General features: G+C 38.2%; 1 protein-coding gene across 7 annotated transcripts in view; it reads left to right on the top strand.

Annotated features, from left to right (window-relative positions):
- The window catches only part of BLNK (B cell linker), a 100,720-nt gene that overhangs the window by 63,697 nt on the left and 15,474 nt on the right, over positions 1 to 21,549 (top strand). For 5 of the 7 annotated variants that reach the window (XM_080400972.1, XM_080400971.1, XM_080400977.1 and 2 more), the window contains 12 exons: positions 5,986 to 6,051; positions 10,839 to 10,895; positions 12,962 to 13,011; positions 13,971 to 14,008; positions 14,884 to 15,040; positions 16,261 to 16,430; positions 16,923 to 17,004; positions 17,777 to 17,857; positions 19,310 to 19,335; positions 19,882 to 19,913; positions 20,233 to 20,328; positions 21,116 to 21,158. In XM_080400972.1, coding sequence (XP_080257098.1) covers positions 5,986 to 6,051; positions 10,839 to 10,895; positions 12,962 to 13,011; positions 13,971 to 14,008; positions 14,884 to 15,040; positions 16,261 to 16,430; positions 16,923 to 17,004; positions 17,777 to 17,857; positions 19,310 to 19,335; positions 19,882 to 19,913; positions 20,233 to 20,328; positions 21,116 to 21,158 — 898 coding nt within the window. The remainder of the gene's footprint in view (positions 1 to 5,985; positions 6,052 to 10,838; positions 10,896 to 12,961; positions 13,012 to 13,970; positions 14,009 to 14,883; positions 15,041 to 16,260; positions 16,431 to 16,922; positions 17,005 to 17,776; positions 17,858 to 19,309; positions 19,336 to 19,881; positions 19,914 to 20,232; positions 20,329 to 21,115; positions 21,159 to 21,549) is intronic. The other 2 variants (XM_080400973.1, XM_080400976.1) reach the window with 1 other exon arrangement.

Genomic DNA, 21,549 nt, shown 5'->3' with positions numbered 1-21,549 from the left:
GGCATGATGTTCTTTCCTTAGTTTCATGGGGGTTTTTAAGTAACACAGGTAGCTGTAGTAGTTTTAAAATTTCTGCTCTTTGTTTTGCTTTTTTTTTTCTTCTAATAACTTGGCTTTTATTTTCCAAATTCCATTATACTCTTCCTTGCTTTTTGTTTTCCTTTGTTGTGGCTCTTTTCTGCAAAACTTTATAGCTGAAGCAGGTGGGGGGTTTAGGGGATGTTTTTGGTTTAAGTCTAAATTTGCAGTTACTAAATCCTATTCTAGGTTTCCAATGCTAAGCATTTGAATTTGCTTGAAAAACAAGACTTTTTGATTTTACTTGATCTGTTATGCTGCCTTTCTGAAGACAAAAATGAGGGTACACCTACCTACAATCTTACTTTAAGTGGATGGAGGTAGCAATGATCTGCAGAAAATGGGTCTTTCTAGACATAGAACTGCAGGGTGCCCGGTCAGTGAGAAACAGGTGCATCCAAAAAAGTGTAAAAGCTGAAACTGGAGTTCAAAGTGATTGATTGACAGTGTGATGATTTTTTAAAAGAATTATTCTTACTATTTTGAAACCAATTCATCAGTTAAAAGATCTAACTGATGTTGAGGGGAGGAGGAGGAATATGCAGGTCAGTTAATATTGAATGTGTCAACTTTGTTTACAAAGCTTCCCTTACAGACCTGTCTGAATATATCCTGTTCAAAATTCTGCCCCTTTTTAACTGAAGAACCTGGCACATGAGTGCAGACAGGGATTTTTCTAGAGGCAGAACAGGTAATTCAGACAGTCCTGTAAGCACCAGAAATTTAGGGAGGTATACTCGTCCAGATAAACAGAAGTATGCTTGTACTATAGAAAACATCCTGTGATTCATTTAAAACTGGTTTTTGTTTTGCCACCACTCCCTACTGCCGCTGCCATCAGCCCTGTTTCCACAGACATGATCCGGACCAGCTCCCAACTGCAAGCACGCACATCTGTGCTCACAGCTGGATGCGCTGAAGCAACTGTGCCCAGGCTTCCCTCCCCAGAGACCACCTCACACATCCTTACAGCAGAGGGGTGTCACTCCCTAAGGGCTGTCAGTCACCATGTGACACAGGCAGCTGTACAGCTAAGATGCTGACATCCAGTGTGCACAGGGAGGTCCAAAGTGCCGAGTAGGTGACCCCAGCTGTTTGTGCACACAGATCCCTCGCTGTTCCCAGGAGCAGGGGAGGCCATGGCCACTGAGGAGCCATTCATGCCAGCTGCTCTGAGCCATGATACACATATTTACCTAATGTATATTTGTAAATGTCTTTACAGATTTATAATACCGATAAATGCAGTTTCTCAAAAGTTAATGTAAGTGGTAGGAGAATTCCTTATTACACAGGTCTGTCTGAAATTAGGACAGACTCCTCTTTGTCAAAGCTGGGGACTGTCCCTCATCTCATGTCCAGGTCAAAAGCTTTTTACACACTTTATTCTTTGGCATGTTATTTATATTTTTTTTAAAATATATATTTTAACTTAGGAGAGCTTTTGTGGGATAGCCTATATGCCAAAGAGCCAAAGTTCTGACTGATGTTTGGGAGTGGGGATGTGTCACAGGCCAGGCTCACCCATCACCCTTCACGTGACATACATTCCTTATATGCTGAGCTGTGACCAGATTAAAGAGAGGGTGGGTTTGTTTCATTTTATCTCAAGGCAGCTCTGCCAGTCCTTGAGCACAGCTAGGTATTTTGTGACACAGCAAATCCTTCTTTCAGGGTGTATTGTATTTGCAATCGTAAACCCTTCCACCTTCCTTTACATATGTATCACAGCTAGTGACCCCTTTGTCAACACGTCTGATAACCCCGATTTGTTGGAGGTCGAAATTGGTAAGATATGAAAAACAGCAACACAGGACTAAAGTGTTTCATTTAAGGATTAACTGAACAGTCTTTTTTTGTTATTCCCTCCAACATGCAGAATTTCTAATGTATTTGTAAGAAACCTAAAAGTTCTGAGAAGCACCTAGAGCCAAGACTTCCAAAATTCTCATTGCAAAAGTTTGAAAATCAATTCTCTGTGCAGTGAATTACTGATCAAAAGGTCCCATCCAATCTACCTGACACAAATAAACTGGATCTCAAAATAGCTATCTGTTGCTGAAAAGTCTTTTCAAAGAGTAACAGTGACACAGACTGCACCTTTATCTGCAAACTTGAATTTAAACAAAAAGCTCTCAACTGAATTGAATGAAGAGTTGGTGCTTGCAGTTAAGAAACAACTCTTAAGTTTGACCTCTTAATTACCTTTCATTACGTGCAATGTAAGGTAAAACTAGCTTAACTAGCTATTTTCACTTAACTGATGTTAAGTATTTGCTGATTTGGGTCTTTGTTTCTAGTATCTGTTCATCCCAAGAAGACAACTAGAGAATAAACATTAGTAGCTAATGAGGTCCTGACTCAGACGTGTTGTGAAGAAAGAAGATTGTAGTTATGTACCCGAAGCAAGGGCTGTCTGCGCTGGGCCACAGTAGCCTCCATTTCCCAGATACCCTCAGGCTGCTGCCCTAGTGAATTCCTCCTGCAATGAACCTCTTTACTTGGAGTTTTGCCTTAAGTACTTGAGAGCCAGACAAAAAGCCTTTGAGAGCTAGTCAGATACACCAACCCAGGCAAAAACGTTAAGTGTCTAAATGCCCTTCCATGCTTCGCTTTCTCACTGCTCTGGAATGGCCTTGAGGCTTGGGTTTGAGACCCTTAAGATTTGCAGAATCCTTTTGCTATAGGCTTTGCTGTCTGTCTCTCTCTCACCTTTTCTTCTGTCTCTCTTACAGACAGGTCTTTATAAAATTTGTCAGTTGTAGCCTATTATATCAGCAGGCACCTCAAGAAATCTTGGCCTCCAGCTAACTGGACAGACTGGTTTTTGAAGCTTGTTCAACTTCATGGGTCAAAGGGGATTGAACTGGAGATCATATGTTCTTGATGACTTCCTATATTTACACCATACAGTACACTGGTTATCTGCTTAGTCTCGTAGGCTTGATACAAGTTAAGTTGTCTGGAGGCAACAAACCAAGTATTCTAGCAACTCTTGCAAGAGCTATGTAACTTTAAAAATTGGAACAATTCACACAAATACCTATTAGATACTTCCTAATCTATCACAGTTTGTAATTAGAAAATGAAATGGCTCCAGGAAAAGAATGAGGAATAAAAGAGACAGATTTTTAGGAAATTTGATTATGCAAAAATGGGTATGTTTTGATTTCAGTCCAGCTGCATGGGAAAAATATCTGATTGCAGCAGCACATGCAGTTATCTCTAATTTAAATGGAAATAATATCAAAATGTTTTTTTTAAATTACAGCCTTATTCAGTGCACATGGAACACCCATGATAGTCTAACCAATTCACCTAAATATGATCAAATGAAAAGCAAACTGTTCTGGATACTCATAGTTATAAATCTGGGGGTGGGTTTTTTTTTTTTGGGGGGGGAGGGTTAGAGACCAAAGCAACAATATAATCAGTCATGTGAAAAATGAAACGCCTTTTTTTCAAAACAAAGCCATAATTTCGCTATTGTAAAGATATATTAATGTCAGAGATGAGCAAGAATATTTCAATCTCAATCTATAGTTGGATTTTTTTGTTGTTTGGGTCCTATTTCTAGCAAACAATACAGGAAGAAAAATAACTGATGCTTACAAGCCTTTCTAATTAAAGGCTAGCAAGCCTTTTTGAAAAGGACACAAACGCTTGCAGACAAACATTCTCCCCAAACTAGAACGAAACCATTTAAATCTCCTCTCATTCTTTTCATTCCTCATTACTTTTCATTTATAGACACTGCCAGGTGCCAGCTGGGGTACAAGACAGAAACGGTAAACTGCAGAAGATGGCTATTTGTGATGTTTCAAGCATAACCAGAAGCTGAATCTATTGGGGGGGGGGGGAACCCAAACACTCAGAAAAGCAGAAGTTCTGCGATCTTCACCCTAGATTTGCAGATTGAATGTATCTGGTTAGTTTAGATAATAATCCAAGCTATTCTTGTAGATGTAGTGCATTGCTGCAGGAAATCTCCAAACATTTTGCTGTGCACCTGTTTCTCAAACCTATAAGTCTTTATATATATATATCAGCATATAACACTATATCCTTTTGCTGTAAATTATTCATAGTGTGAGTTTTGAGCAAAACATAAGATGTGCTTGTGAATTACTTGTCAGTTATTCTTATGATATTTTTTCCAGAATTGAGAACCTAAAAAGAATCGGTTGGATTGTTTTTTAAGAAAAATTGGGCAAAGTTTTAGGCTCTAGGAATAGTCTTGAGGTACCAGACCCAGCTTGTCAGCACATGATGTTCCATGTTGCTGTATTACAGGGCTACTGAAAGTATGGAATATCCTTCAGTTCCAGCCAACATAATGAAAGGATCAGATATTTCTGTCAATAAACATTATTAAGACTAAAATTAAGCTTCATTATTTCAGGATTCAAAAAATTTACACATACTCAGTTATTTAACCGTTCTTTTAAAGCAAGACTTATAAAGTGGGATTAATTGTCACTAACTACCACAGTTGCTCTAGAATTGGTACCAGAGGTAAGAAGGTCCCTGTCAGCATAAGCCTGTACTTGACCACTACCTGATGCCTTGCGTGGCTACACATCTGCTCAGCCCGAGCCATGGACTGCAGACAAATAATCACATGATGCTAGTGCTGTTATTTCCTGATTTTGTTTAGCTAATTCTCATCTAATTCCAATCCCCTTTGAAGAAGTTACTTTAATTTTTAAGAGACAGCTGTAGTCACTAATGATGAAGCTGGAAGATAGTTTCTTTTTGGCAAAGCTCTATGTGTTACTCAACTGTCTGAATAATGTTTCAAGCTTAAAGAAAGCTTTAAAAAAGGGAAAGAATACTTTGATGCCTGCACTTCTCTTTGTAAGCAAAGCTTCCAAGACACTATTGGTAGCCTGGTCATGCATCAGAGATGAGGTAGGCAACCCTAAAATGTGGAATCACATAGCTTACAATGAAGAATGGAAGGCATTTTTAAGCCCTTTTTGAAAAAAACCAAAACCAAACATTGCTTTTCTTTATGGGTTGTAATAAAATCTTCAGCTTAGGTCTAATAGAAGATACTTAGTTTAGGTGAACAGGAAGAACATACACTGGGAAGAAACTAAAAATACACGTGAAGTTTCTAATATAACCAGACTTCCAACAGGTTTCACTATAAAATTAGTCTTTTGCAGGAAGTTATATCTGTGTTGCTGACATTGACTTGATTTTAGTGGTGTGTGTTTTAAAAATGTGAGGCGAGGTGGGTTTCTAAATGATACTTGCTGAATGAAAAATGAGATATTCAGCTTAAATTGCCTTGATCACAAGTAAAATTTTAATGAGGCCAGTGAAGCTGATGTATAAAAAACCTGTATGATTCCAGGTATCAGTCCATGAAACTGGAGTCCTGAGATCACAAGTTTTTATAGCTCAGTCTCACAGGTACTCTAATGGTTTCTCAGATGACCTGAGACCAGGAATGTGTAATTTTCACCCTCCTATTGTAACTGCAGGTGCTATGGGAATGAGGTAAACTGTCTGCTGATAAAATGACTCGTGTAAGGTCAGAAGTCAGAGAGCATTCCCATTATAGCTGTTAAGTGTTGTGAAGTCAGTTCTGAATAAAATGTTAACGCAGAAATATTCTAAAATACTAATGCAGGCAACGATGTTCTTTCCTGATGCATTTTTAAATCAATTGTTTAAACTATAATTAATTTTATTAAGGAGGAGGATATATTAATTGTATTAAGAAGAAGCAAATCGTGCCAAAGAGCTCTGTTAAAAAGGGAGGACAACTTCATACATAAATGATTTAACAGCTAAACTACTTATTGAACATACATTAAGCACATTTTTCTTAATTTATATAAATTAGTGTTAAACCACATGGTAATTTTAATGCTGGCTTTGTTTAATATCTTACAGGAAGCTTCAAAAGATGGTGCATGACATCAAGAAAAATGAAAGTGGGATAATAAACAAGTTCAAAAAGTAAGTCTGAAATGCCAATACTAGTTTATCAATTTGGGAAAATTCAGATTGCTAGCATAGTGTATTTTACTTTAGTGATGGGACCACGTTATCATAGAGAGATGTACTTCAGCATATGTACAGAGCTTCGGTCCAGGCTGCAACATGCAGAATTGTCATCAGTATTAAAAATACCACAAAGTAGTTGCAGAATTGGTCTCCTGTAGGAGGTTGTGTTTGTAGCCCTGAAAGAACAGTATTTGGGTAAATGCATTTTTCTTGCATGTTCTTTGAGAATGATCATCACTTGTTTGGGTGTGTGCCTTTCTCAGTCCACTGTTCAGGCTACCAGCTGCAATTACACTTTAATTTGAGCTCCACCTTGAACCCACTGTTCAGACATCGTAGTCAGTATTCCCATAAAAATGCTAAGTCCTCCTATGTTTCAGTTCTGTAAAACAAAACTCAGCATTACCTAGCATCTTTATTCCAGTAAGAAGTGCTGAACAGCATATATATTGATGTCACGTGCATATGAGTATCATCAAATATTCATGTGTATTTACACAGAGAAAGAAATTCCAGTAATTCTGCATCCTTGTCAAATGAATACACTATTCACTCTTTCTAGTCAAACATCTATTTAAACCAATTAGCTATTTAGCACACTTTATTTTCCTTAATGCAATAGCTTATTTGCATTGAACTTCCATTTGGATGCAATTTTTCTTATTCAGATGTCTTTCTTTTCACGGGTCATTGACAACAAAAGTACTAAGTACTTTTAAAAGTTAATTAGTACACAGTGTCTGCAGTATTTCCAAGACAACTATATTAAATCTAGAAATACAGCTCTCATACATAAAAGGCACGTGCAAATGTTGTTTAAAATTGTTCTTAAAAGAGTGACCATGATGGCTCAGTTCAAGGGAAAGAAAAAGTATGGTTCGAGCAAGAGCTAATGCTGGGGATGTAGGAAACGATCGGTACGCTGGTGGGAGAAGTAGCAGGGCTCTGCCTGGTTTGGCTATGCAAGCGCTCCAGAAAGCCGGACTGGCTCGGCGATGCCTCTGCTGTCAGCCCAGGCAGAGCCAGTGTTTGCAGGGCAGCCACTAGCCCCGCCACAGGAGGGGGATACACTTCTAGGAGCAGCAGGGACCACCTGGCTCTCCCATTTCCCAGGCAGGGTGCAAGCCTTCCTTTGTGGCCTCTTTTACCACAGCCGTGTTTCTGTCCACAAACCTTGAACAGGCTCTGATGGTAGCACCTGATACATCACATAGATTCTTGAGGTTACTTTTTCCTTTACTTGGCTTCTTTCACTCTAGCACTGCTGCAATTTGCAGCAAATCAGTCACGTGGTATATGTAGTTGTTATTTCCACACGTGCTCAAAAGCAAATTTTCCCTCTAAAATGACTTTTTCAACTACTTGGACCTTTAACTTAATCTGAGTGGATTTGCTTTTAACACAGTATGTAAATAGACCCCTGTGTTCAGAAATTCATCTGCTAAAATACTCAGTTTCACCTGGGACCTGCTCACAGGGAAGAGCTTCTAAGGCTGTCAAGGCTTCTGGTGGGTTTTTGGAGGAAGGGGAGTGAGGGAGATTGGGATTTTGTTATGTTCTTGCTTTTTAATAAAGGGTGGCTTCCTACTTCACAGTAGTAGTTTGTGTAGTTAATAATGTTGGTGTGGGTCCAGTTCAAATGGCTGAGAGGAAAGCAGATGGCAAAAATAATAGAAGCATCTTATTTATGATTTGAGGCAACAAATTGTCTCCCATAGTTGCCTGAACATGAATTCTGCTGTTAATCAGTATTGCTCTGACTGTGTGTCCTTCTCTGAGAGTAAGAGGGGAAGGACAGACAAGGGAGAAATAACAAGAACTAAATGTAGCTGAAGCTGGGAAGGTCAGAGATGCCATCGTTAAATATCAGATACAAGATTGCTGCTGTAACAGTGCAATTCTTTGATTCTCTCAAGATTAAAAAAAAATCCACAAAAAAGAGCAGGCTCATAAAAACTCTTGTAATGTCTGTAGCACAGAGCTCACATTTTGCCTCCCCGAGCTATAAGAATACAAGTTGAGAGGTAACAAAATATAAAATAATACATATAATAATCTTTCTGATACTTCTGTGGTTCATCTAAGCCATAATAATCTCTTCTGCAATTATGAAGACCAGAAACTTACTCTTATTTTTAAAAAAAAAAGAAGAAAAATTCTCATGTTTGCACGACTTCAGAACTCAGATCTTGAACCCAGCACGTAATGAGGCTTACAATAAAAGCATGAGTTGACAACACTTATAAGGGTATGTACAAGAGATGCCAAGCTCTGCAGAATTAGAATTGGCTGTATTCCTCTGAATGTGCCCTTTGGGGACTTCTTGTTTGATTATTTTTTTTTAGATGTTTTTTTCTTAAAAATGCCATTATCCAGTTGATCAGTTCCTCCATTTCAGTTAGAGGATTATTTTATTAAATTTCAAGGATCTAAATATGACTGAAGCAGGAAAAAATGCATTTAAAAAAATGGGCTTTACGTAGCACAGATTTGGAATTTGTCTATATGCTAGAAAAAAATCATTTTGACTCAAATTCAGATTTGTTATAAGTAGAAATAATTTTAGGTAAGTTAAACAGTATAATTCCTTACTCTAAGCCTACAGTTGTCACACGGATGTATACTGCAAGCCTCTGCTAATGAAATTGAAAGAATGATCAAATACTCATGAAATGCACATTTGACTTATTACCAGTATTTGTTAAGACACTTCTAAAATCTGGATTGGCTCTTGACTGTGCAGAAAAGTAAGAGAAGTTCTTGCTTGCTCTCCAGGTACAGCTCACCTGCCAGGTACAGCTGGGGAGGTATATGTCTGCCATCCATGTGTGTCTTAAAGGTCTGCAGAAAGCAGTCTGAACAGTGGTGGTAAAAGCAAAGAAAACTACAGATTGTTTCTTCATTACTTAAAAGTTCCTGTTGTTTATTCCCCATCCTGACTCAGAATTTTCCAACAGTAAAAATATTGCCCATTGCAAGATAGCATTCACCTGCTTGCCCTTAATCACATGCAAAACTATTTACAATGCTGGAGTTCCAGCTGCTCTGCAGATCATGTCAAAAAGTGTACTTTCACATGTACTCAGGTGTAGAAGCAAAAGGTATAGCCAAAGTTCTATAAACAATGAGAGCTGGGGGAAAAATATTTTTTCATATTCACATCCTTGGTAGTACAGAACAGGGAAGTAAGAAAGAAATCATGGGTTTCACTCTGCAAGATGGTTGCTGACGCTTGAAACAAACTATTCCACTAGGTCATGAGAATACAGCTCAAGAAATGTTTCTCTGTCAGCTGGATCGAACCTGTTTGGAACTCTGAAAATGTTTGCAAAGTTCAATTAATTTATCTTTTAATCAGAAGTGTGATCATCTGGTGCACTTGGGACTAATACATACTTACTCAACTCAGTAAATATAATTTTTGTAAAACCTGTTAAGTTAAAATGTTTCTTAAGAAGCAAATGGAAGGAGTTAATGACAGAAGAAGTGAAGGACTCTTGAAAACAAAGAGGTTTTAGGCACATTTTAACTGCTGGAGGAGTGAGCAGAAACACTAGTGAGGAAATGCATATGTAGGAGAATTAAGTGCTACACGAAAAGAGCTACTACTTCATACGTTTGGTTACTTTTCTGGGTGTAGCCTGTAAAAACAAGTGTTGCTGGAGCAAAAACCCCAGACTTCTGCTGCATTCTTTTTAAAAATTCTCCATTTAGTGCAGGAAAACACAAAAATGTGCTATAAACACAAAGCATATGATTAATATTTGCAATTCCTACAGGACTCCTATGTGCAAAGTTAAGCACATGCCTAAAGTGTTTTGTTGGATCAACCTCAGCATGCTATAGAGGGGAAAATTCCTAAAAGTTGTTATGAATTTCTGTACAGTGCATTCTGCTCTTGTGTGGGCAGCGTCTACGCCCTATTATGTGGGAAGTCTCATATGCTGCTTGGTTATTTGTTGAAGCTAAAATGTATATACTAAGATGTGTTACATTGGTTTTAAAACTTGTAAACCATACACTCAGAAATGTACTTGGATTTTATTGAGCCCTTTAGAACTGAAATTTCTCATGGGTATTTAAAAACTGCCAGAAAATTACTTATTTTCTATTAAATTTTAGAAAAATACTAGTCCCATTAAAGTAAATGGAAACTTGAATTATTTGTGTTCTGTCACAGCTAGTACAGAGATACTTCACCACTTAAGTCCAGAATGGCATAGCACTAGAATATTTTATTCAAAAACTGCATTTTCTAGAATTTCATATAACCATTTAAAGACATGTTAGGAAATCGTTCTGTCTTCCACTTAAATATTGTATGGTCAGTTGGATGGATTTGATTCTTTCAGTACTTTCTCATTAACTTCAAGGGAACAGGATGGAGTCAGTTGCCACTCTGCAAGCATCTCTGTGGATAATTCCATCAGAGCCTGAAATAGCTAGGTAACCACTCCTTGGCGGAGGAGCTATGTCTTTTCAGTTTGCATTGTGGTTTGCACATTGGGTAAAGTTCTGGCTGTTGCAAAGTGAAGCTCCAATTGACTTCAAAGGAGCCTGGATTTCAGTTTTGGCACTCAGTAAATCATACCCGTACAGTGAGAATTATTTTATTTTTAAGTGGATTTGAATTTTAGAACAAATAACATATTGGAAGAGATTTTAGCAAGCATAGATGTGGCCGTGAACTGTTTCAGCTCTGACAGAAACATTGTTTCTTTTCTTCTATTGATATTCAGGTTCCAAAATGAACAAGTGGCCTTAATTTGCAAAACTGGGAAAGATACTTGGGATCGGTATGCTATTTCAGAGCTGCACAATGGCATGATAGACTGCTTAGACACAGACCTCTGTTCTGTGTTGTGTATGCTTTCATTATAACGTATTTACATTTTCTGTTGGGGCCACTGCCAGGATTTACAGGGCCTGGGACAAAGCGTCGAAGCCGTCTGCTTAGCAGCTTGGATTTGTGTAAGGTGGCTTAACCCCCATACGTTACACCGTGACCCCAACAGCCTCCTACTTTTGCCTCAGTTCCACTGTTTTCCAAGTCTCCACTGTCTCTGAACAGCTCATGATAGACATGTTGCAAGGTACATCAATACGTCTTGCTCTGCCCCTTGCTAAGACCTGAGATCTGTCCTGGCAGTGGCCCTGAGTTTTTCTTTCTAACATGCCTGTGCTAACCCGGATGGAAGACACGAATGCTTTTTCATTTACTGTTTGTACACTAAGTTATATTGTGCTGCGGGAAGTTAAAAGACTCTGAGAAAGCAATTTTCCATCATTAGTGCTGTTAGTAATGAACAATGCAGGTAAACACCTCAAAAATAATGTGCCTAGATTGTTTTTTACTTGTTTTTTTGGGGTGGTGTTTTTGGTTGGGGGTTGGGCTTTTTTTATTGAGTTTACCAATGCCTGCACCATTTATTCATTGATTCATGCATGTGCTTTTTCTTTTTTTTTGTGACTCTCTGAACAACAGAATTATATGAATTCAACTCAAAAGTAGCCAAAGAATTTCTCAAAACAGATGGGAAAAGTTTGTGAATCGATGTGTTAGTGCCAGCATGACACCACTCTGAGTTACACTGCTACCTGAACAATGACACCTAAGCAGCACACTCCTGTAGTAAACCAAAATTTGTCAATATCACTACTGCTCAGAGATCACAAGAAAACATTTTAAAGTCTTTGTTGTCATTTTTTTTCTACATAATTTGTTTATTTTTGCAAATGAATTTGTTAGGATCTGATTGAAGAATGAGTGAAGCCATCAATTCAGCAGACAAAGGCTCAGGTCCATGGTGAGATCTCATCAGTGCTACAGGGAATCTGTCACACAATGTTCAGAAGTCACTTTCAAGAGTTATTTTAATGTAAATTGTGTTACTGTTTTATATGGTGACAAAAAGCAAAGGTTGGTTGTTTCTCTTCAGGTGCATCAGTCTGGCCTCTGATGTCACACATGCCATTACTTTTGACTTTAAACCCAAATTCCTCTATATTTTTTTTTTTTTTTTTTTTTTTAACATGCGAATGAAATAATTGCTATATCAACTGGCTGTAATTCAGGGTCTTCTCTGGACAGCTGCAATTTAGCAATCAGGAGTATACATACATATATACACATACATGAACAGGAGTACATGTAAATACACATATATTACATATATGTATACTCCTGTTTGCTACATATAAATATACATGCACACATACATATACATACATATATAGCCACAAAGATCCTTTCAGTATTTCTACAAATCATCTTTTGATTCACTTGGTATTACAAATGCCATTATAACAGTATTTATGAAAAAAGGGGCATAACACCATAAAATAATAGTAAGTTGAAACTGAATCTGGTCCTGAGACCTAGTGTACATTTAAACATTAATCAGAAAATAAAGTGCATGCAAAACGGTAGTTACAGAAATATGACAGGGGAGTGCTGCACCACTTTCTTATGCTATAGTCTTAGCAAAGCCTCTGTGAGCCTGATTTTCATCTTCAGATAGATGTACATTTATCTCTGACCCCTATGTTATCTGTTTCTGCATTGGAAATGAAGAGGAGGGTGGGTGGGCGGGCAAGGAAGCTGTTCTTTCAAAATATGTTCTTAGGAAAAAAAAAAAAAAAAAAGAAAAAAACCCACCAACCCTCAGAATAGATTCTAATTTCTTATCTGTTTCTAGCTTTTCAAAGCATTCTCCTGCAGCTATTTGCTAAGCATCTGTGATGATAATCTGTATTTCTTCAGCTGCAGGTATCTTTTGTTACCAGCTTTTTAACATGTCTGGCTAACGTTCCCTTCTAGTGTATGTTACTAGATTATAAATGTAATAATTATTGTTTACAGGCTGAAAAAAAAACCTCCACCAAGTCTACCACAAAGGGATTATGCTTCAGGTAAGTCTGTTAATGCAAATTTAAACTGCATGTCTATGTATATTTGATACCTACACACCTACCAGTATTTCAGTTATACATTTCCTCATTAATTTGTTTTTAATGAGAGAATAGTCTATGATTATCAACAATTCTGAAGGTAGTTCACACCTTTAAAATGAGAGGCAAGCAAAACGTGGCAAGTTGTCCCACAAAATCAGTATTTACCAGGGTTCTGCATGTAGGCTGTTCTAAAAAGGGAGAACCCACATCCAGTCCCACTTTGCCAGACACTGTGATGTGAAAGTAAATAGGGGAAAAAACGGAACAAATTATCATCACAGATTCTGAACCTTAATGCTATTAATGTGACAATTATGATGTTGTGAATTATCTTACAGGTAGAACTATATTTGCTTGCCATGCAGCACTGCCCTCAAACTAGTTCACACCCATTTTTACAAGTTAACAGCTGTCTTGTTAAGGAAACAATGATATGAAAACTGAAGCAAAGGACAGAGTTTGGAAGTTATCAGATAATTGTTTCATGTTTAACATGAAGACTTGTAATTAGTGTGCTGTCTTGCAGCTTTATCTGAGAAACAAGCTAAGTACAAAGCCCTGAGGCCTGTGGTAGTTGCATTATGTAGAAATTGTTATTCCTACTTAAAAAGGCGATACGTTAGCAGGACACTGTGTAAAGTGCATGCTCTGCTGTTCAGACTATGTGCAGTTTGGCATTTTCTAATTTTTTTCCAACAGCTCTCAAACAAGTTATCTAAACAAGCAAGCAGGCATCTAATTTACTGTTCAGTCCAAACCAGATGTGTTGCTCTGAACTGTTTAGGAAATTTTGACTTTTATTTTTGTTTGTTTGTTTTTTAAGCTGAATATGATAAGTATACATTGAAAAAACAACCCAAGATAAACGTTTATGCTCACTGTTCCATCTGCTTAAATAACTCTAATGTTTTATTTAGAACATGCAGACAATGAAGAAGAATGGTCAGATGATTTTGTAAGTACATATTTTGGGGTAGTAGGGGGTTACTGTAGCAACACATTAGCACAAGTAATAATAATAAAAGGGGTTTTTTTTAATCTTCTACTTGTGGTTGAACTTAATTAAATGTTATTTGTTACATCACCCTTATTTACAAGTAGCCACTGATTTTTAGCTACCTCAAATTTTTTTATACTAACTTAAAAGTACACTCAGAAGTACTGTCGGTGATAGTACTAAGCTTTTTGGATAAGTAAGCACGTGACATCGATTTGAGGGAATTCTCAAACTGAGCAATAATTTCAGAAACCAGCAAGATCATCTGTTTGGGAGAGAGAGGGTGGGAGGAGTGAGGAGGGGGATGCCACTTATTGCTAAAAGTGAAAAACTTCTAATAAGGTTTTGGAGAATATTAGAATGAAGCAAGTCATGATAATCAGCCACACAAAGTAATGGTACAACCATCATCCTGAAGTCTGAAGTGACTAGTTTCCTTCTGGAGTTAGGTCCTGAGCACCTTTTTAATAGGAAAGGCAGAGGAAGTGACAGGACACATCAAGAGTCACAGCTGGAACTAGGAAGGAGCTGTCCTGTGAAAAGAAACAAGCTGTTAGTCCGTAATTTGAAGACTGAGCGCTTGGTGTGAAAGGTACTCCTTGGAGATAGCAAGGAGCCAGGGAGCAGGAAGCTCCTGGGAGGAGCGGAAGGGGAGGCTGGCAGGAGTGCCTGTTGATTTAAAGGGAATATTAAAAGGGGGTGTAATGAGTCCTTTCAAAAATACATTCTCATTACTTAGTTAAATGTACTCCTGCAAGGATATTTGTATCATATACTGCTATGAAGCTGTAAGTATGTTCTGAGATGAGAAATGGGAAGTTCTGTCTTTCTAGGACAGTGATTATGAAAATCCAGATGACCACTCTGACTCTGAGATGTATGTGGTCCCCAGTGAAGAGAATCCTGATGACAGTTATGAGCCGCCTCCAAGTGAGCAGGAGAAAAAGAAGATTCCCTCCTCATTCCCTATTTCTAGGGGTGAATACGCAGGTAGTTACGGAGTAGTTGACTATGTCAGCTTGATAATTGCGTATTTATCAGTACCAGAAGAGAAGTGGCCTCAAGTGGACTAATGTGTCCTTTCCTCAAGAGTTTGCTTTTAATTCTGAGAGTAAGTCTTCAGCTTTCAGGGGTAGGATTTTTATGTATGTTATTACAGCATGGAACAGGTTAGTATTGCTGTTAGCAATGTTTAGAATTTTAACATAATGTGTTCTTAGAGACTTTGATAGACATCTACTAACTACAAAATTCAAGCAAAGGTACAGGAGATAGCACTAACATGGCTCCAGATTTATCTGCAAATTTTACTGCAGGAATTCATATTGAAGATTAAGTGCATAAGACTAGAGTGGTCCCTTCTTAATCTTTTCTGTATCTCAAATCATTATTCTGAAAGCAGTAAAACAGAGGACAAAGCAGGCCAAATATTCATGACGTATTGTCCTTCAAGATTGGTACTGAAGAGGATAAATATCCTGAAAAACAAGACAGAATCGAGATTTTATTTACATCAGTCAAGCATAAATGTGCATTTTCTTCCTGTTTTGATTCTTTTCAATCGTGGGCAAATCACACTGAAGTGAAGGAAAGTTAGCTTCAGTTACATAAGATTTGAGCCATGGGGTAAAGAAACATTGGCATGATGCCTGCTTTCATTTTTGTATGACACAAGACTGTCACTGCTTATAGAATAATCACTGAAGTGCTAAAATGCCACATATGTAGTCACAGAGGTTTATCAGCACTTCACCTATGTGTCCTTTGAAAAGGGGAGGAATTTTTAAAATTACGCCCCAGAGGACCTGGCATAATTTGTGTTTCAGTCCCACCCTTTGTGCTGTGGAACAGTTGTTTTTCTTATATGTCAAGATACTTTCTTTCTCACTGTCACCAAAGTTCATACTGGCACAGGACATATTAATAGACTACACCACCCAGCCACCACCTTTTCCCCAAGGAGTTAAACAGTTTTTCATACAACAGTCGGTGTCTAAGCAACCCCTCTGCAGCAGAGGACTAGGCTGTTACCTTGAGCAATGAAATAGGACCAGTTTGCACACAAGTCTCAACACCAGGACCAGCATACACTCAGGTCTGCCTTCTGACCTGAGCTGCAGCCTCAGTAGACTTGTTTACACAGGCAGTACAAGCTGGTCCAGAGGCCAACGTGTAATTTTTACTAAAATTGTTTTCTTCTGTATGAAAAGACAATCGCACCAGTCACCAGCAGCTTCCTCCCGTCAACAAACCTCTCCCAAGTACACCTAGTGCGGCCACATCCAGACCAAAGAAACCATCCGTGCCATCCCTGCCACTGCCATCTCCTGCTGCCAAACCAAAAGTACCACCAAAGCCTAAGGAGTGTAGTGATGATGAGGTAATGTTTATAGATATACAAGTTTTGACAGTTTAAATGACTGATGACCCCACATCAATTAGTAGACTACACAGCAATGCCATGGTTTGGTCTCAGCTTCTATAGTACAAATAATTTTGTACATTTTTGTGGCATTGTCACAAACAGTGACCTGTGAGTACCATGCTGACAAGTATCAAGGAGGCTCTTCAGATCACAGAATAGTTTCTGCTCATCCAGAACCAGCTGCAGGCAATGGGAAGAGAGGAACCTTAAAGGGTACCCCAGGACCAAAGGGAAGGGAGGGCTTTTATCCACCAGTCTCATACTGGAGTAATTTGGTAGAGGGTTTTCAGTCTTGGGGAGTCCCATCTGCACAGGATGATAAATGTCTGCAACAGCAGTCACTGCGAAATGGTAACTATTGTAAACTGCTGCCAGGGCTTCAGTCCCAACAGTTTGTTGATATGATGGAGGTTTAACTGGTAGATTTTTGTTGTGCATTTCTCATAGGATAATTACATTGTGCCAGTGGACAATGACGACGATAACTATATTGAACCCACAGAAAACAGCATGTCACTACCTAAAAAACGTGAGTTTTAGTCATTTAAGCTAATAATTATTGCCTTGTTAGGAACAACAGTGGAAAAAAATGGAACAAATTAATGCCTGTTTCTAGGGCTCAGAGTGGAGGTACAGCTAATAAAGAGAATGCAGCCTGCAAAAAGGCAGTTGGCTCTTCTGATTCATGACAAGGCCAAGGAAAATTATTTTTAACTTTATTGGAATTCACATTTTAATTCCTGCCTCTCTCACTCAGCTGTTTCAAAGTCCAGCCCCTGTACAACCAGGAAGGTTTTCATGGTATGTGATCTCCCTCCTCATCCAAGGGAGCCACAGCATTAAAATTCCGTTTGCTGAAGTGCCTCAGGAAAAGAACAAGCATTTTTAGATTTTCAGTAGATAAAGACTGACTTTGATTCTTTTTTTTTTTTTTTTTTTTACCTTGCTATTTGAAGTATATTTAGCTGGAGAGTCAAACTACTACAGTCCAAAGGTGAAAAGTAAACAGAGAAGAGCATGTAGTTCTGACAATACCAAACCTATTCAGCAAGGCATGAACGCTGAATAATGTTTCCCTTTTAAAAAGAGAGCCACTTTCTGCCTCAGCTGATTTGCTGAAGGTCACACAAAAGGCTATCACTTGGACCTACTTAATATTTATTCTTATTGTATGAGTACTACTACATTGTTAACGTTCTTAATATGTATGTGATGTGTGTGTATATATATAAATATAACTGCGTATATAAACACAAGTATGTGCACAAGTATATATGTATATGAATAAAATATGTTTTTAGCTCCTGTGAGCAGATTTATGAAGACAGCAAAGTCAGCCCCCCCTACTTCTTCAAAGCTGCCTCTTACTTCTGATATGCAAGGTATGTGGAGTTTGTATCACTTTTAAAATAAAAATAACATAAGACTGAGGAATATTGAATTACATTTGATGTATTCACAGCACAAACTGTAAGACATACATCAGTAAAACAAAAATATTTTCCCCTTCAGGTTTTTCCATGTTATAGCAGTTGTTTTGCCTAGCTTGAATAGTAAATCTGCTGGTAAGCATAAATAAAACTAGAACAAGTCATTTGCCCCAAAATAATTTATTTTTTTGCTTTTTGCTCTAGCAGGGGAATGCAAATGGATCAATACAACAAAAACAAGTATAGGACTCAGTATGTTAGTAATCCCATTTCACTATAGGAATTAAAACTCAGTACTTTAAAATCACATCAAGACTAAATCTTAAAGGAATTCTGTAGAGGCTGATGTTTTGCATGTCCTGTGATAGCACTGTTTTATTTGTTATTTATTTAAGTTCTGTAAAGCACAATTTATTTGGAAAAAGAAACAAAAGCAGAAGAAAATAAGAGCAATCATATTTGCTTTTATACGTGCAGATATACTTGCTTAATCTTCCTTAGCTGTGCTAACTTCAAGTTGTTTTGTATGCTCATAATCTCATTAATTGCTTGGAATGTAACCTTTACAGACTGATCACACGGTTCTTTAAAAGTGTCTGCAATTTCGTTAGCAATGTGTTTAGCTTTCAAGTCGTAAACTACAAAAGTTTTCTTCTGAATGACTTAAGATTTTGTGAGTTACTTTTCAGACATTTTAAAATGCCCTTTTCAGTCTTAGCCTTTCTGTAAATCAGTGTCGAGCAACAACCATCTCCTGACAGATGTTACTAAAAAAATAAAACATCTCCCCCTGGTGGGAACTGGGATGCTTTTCAGCCAAAAAAAGCAATGGAGCCTGCTACGAAATTTGTTGAAAGATGATTGTTTTCGATGAAGAAAGTGGACATAGATACAAGGATGCTGGTGGCTTTGGCTTTTAATATCTGTGAATTAAAATACACCTGTGCACCAGAGCTCAGAGATGGACACTGGCCACGCAAATGAGCCAGCTTATATTTATGATTTACCTGGCCTCTTCCTCCCTGAGTCAAGGAAAGGCTAAATGCTGCCACAAGTGTGAAAACACAGGGTTGCACAATACAAGCATTCATCTTGCTCTGGCGGCATGGGAGAAAAAGGAAAAACAAAACAACAAGAAAAAAAAAGGTTGTGGAATTGGGGAAGGTTCATTAATACAGTGATTGTTCATCAGACTTCCTGAGACTTCCTGGTGTTCACACTAGAGGACATGGAGTGTAGCTGCCCCAAGGGTTTGGAGGCAGAATCAAGCTCAGAGCAGATTCTCCCAAGTTATTTTCCAGAGGCAGAAGTACAGTTGATACAAATTCTGATCAGTTTTTCTGGTAACACACATTACACTTTTGCTAACCAAAGAATGCATTTTTTTTCTTCCCTGTCCTACAGAAGTCTATGAGGTTCCCGAAGAAGAGGTAAGGCCTTTCTACAGTTTGAATCGCATTGCCCTTGGGCAGGACACAAATGTGATTGTAAAAATAGATGATCAGCCTTTCAAAGGGGGAAAAAGGGGAACAAATCTCTCTCTGCACTTAAAACTTTCCGACACTTCCTTCACAGAAAGACTGGCAAACCAAAAGGTCTGCAGAACACAGTAAACTGAAAGGAGCTGAAGTTTCCCAGTCCTGTGTGATAGTGGTCGGGTCTGGGAAGCAGCAGCCTAAGGGAATACTTTCCAGAAGCAGAACTGCAGCAAAGGAGCAATGACAGTTCTGACAGTAATTTTCTTCCCACTTGCTGGTACTGACATGACATATGGCCAAAGTGGGCTCAGGGCTTCGTGGATTTACTGGGGTTTACATCTTGCCTCTCCCACCCTAGTGCAGATTACCAGCCAGAGTTCTAGTAGAAATCTATACTACAACTCAAAAATAAGATATTGCTAACATAAACAGGATCATAGAAATGTATTTTATGAAATTAAAAAGTGACCAAATAATTCAGTGCATTTTCTCTCACAGGAAAAACCATCACCACCACCACCGGTAACCAGGTAACCACTGCTACAAATGTTTGTGCATTATTTAAAACTTATTAGAAAAAGTATTTTCTCATCTAGATACTAATGTTTGATAATTCTGTCTAGAAGATATACATATAGTAATTCACTCTCTTCAGAGTATCTACACAAAGATTGTCGTCCATTTCTATGTTAATTTCAATAACTCAATCATAGCACATATTAAAAAGAAATACCCCTTAAAGGTACTTTTTAGAATTTTGAGGGGGTAGGGGAGGAGAAAGAGAGGTTGCCTTTGTATTCACTGTTGTTAAATACAATTTTCCTTTCTTCATTCATGTTTTATTACTAGGTTCACTAAGCCACTTCTGTCTGTGCCTGTTCAGAATACAGAGCAATCCCACATTCACAGCATGACCAGAGAGTCACCTAAGCTGGATACTTCCAGGTAAGTCAACAGCAGCTTATATCAATAGGAAACATTAGCAGAGACAAAATTTTCTCCTCTCTATTGTGTAGCCATCAGACAGTAAGCAATTTCCAGGACACACAAATAGCCAGGGATATTGGGACAAGGTAAGACTTCAAAGTTCTCGTTTCCTTGCAAACTTCTGTATTCAAGCCAGTTTGCCAAATGGATGCTATTTTCTTGAACATCCCTTTCGGGATCCGGTGCAGACATAAAACATCTTTGCAAGCCAGTTTAAACTCCTTTTACCCATCTCTGCACCCTTGCAAATGAGATGTTTCTGCAGGGGGTGGGGCACAGGATTGCTTGTAAAGAAACTGGACGCAGTAAATCCATGCTTTATATTCCAAGTCTCTGGAGGAAGAGAGGCAAAGGAAGCTTCAGTATGCAGCCTATTTCACTCCTGTTTCCCTAGAAGTGCTGGAAGCTGCTTCGTAACCATTGTCTTATCTCTAGGGCATGGCATTACAAAATAGGCCATATGATCCTATTTTGTCACAGCAGGTGACATCCACAACGCTGTGTGTATTATGGTGTTTGGTGAGGTCCTGTGCGCAGCTGCAGGGGACCTGAGGTCCAGGACAGAAGTTCTTCTGGAGTAGTTCCACCCTAAGGGCACAGCATCACCACAACCACTGCAGCAGTGCATAGCTGCAATTAAATCCATTTCCTGCAGACCTCCTCCTATCTCGATCTTGAAATGCATATCTGAACCAAGAAATTAAGTAAATCCTACTCATCTTAACTTATTGTGTATATTTTCCAGAAATATTTTGCCTCTTCCCAGAAATCGTCTTCATCCAAAAGCAGTGAGTAATTAATGTGCCACTATTAAAAAAAATAAATGTTTTTAACTTAGGCTGTTCTGCGTTTTATGCATATAAATAGATGGATGCTTTTTATTCTCTGGATTAAATAGCAGAAACAGATGACTCTGAATGTCAGATTGATCTAATATTGTAATTGTGGCTATTAATCTTTTGGACAAAAGAGCACTGGACATCTGTATTGATCCAAGAAAAACTTAAAATGTTTTAAGAGATATATATGTCAGTCCACAAAAATAATTTCTTGGACTGAAAAATGCAGCTGAACTCCAGGAACCTAACTTTCAGTAGCAATGGGCAATTTTGCCCAATCTGAAGCACTATCCTTGAGCCTCATTCCTCTCTGATGATGAATGATTAATACTTTCTGAAA

Source organism: Falco punctatus, assembly GCF_963210335.1.
Source record: "Falco punctatus genome assembly, chromosome: 9".
NCBI classification, from domain to species: Eukaryota; Metazoa; Chordata; class Aves; order Falconiformes; family Falconidae; genus Falco; species Falco punctatus.
This window is presented reverse-complemented; position numbering and strand designations above follow the sequence as displayed.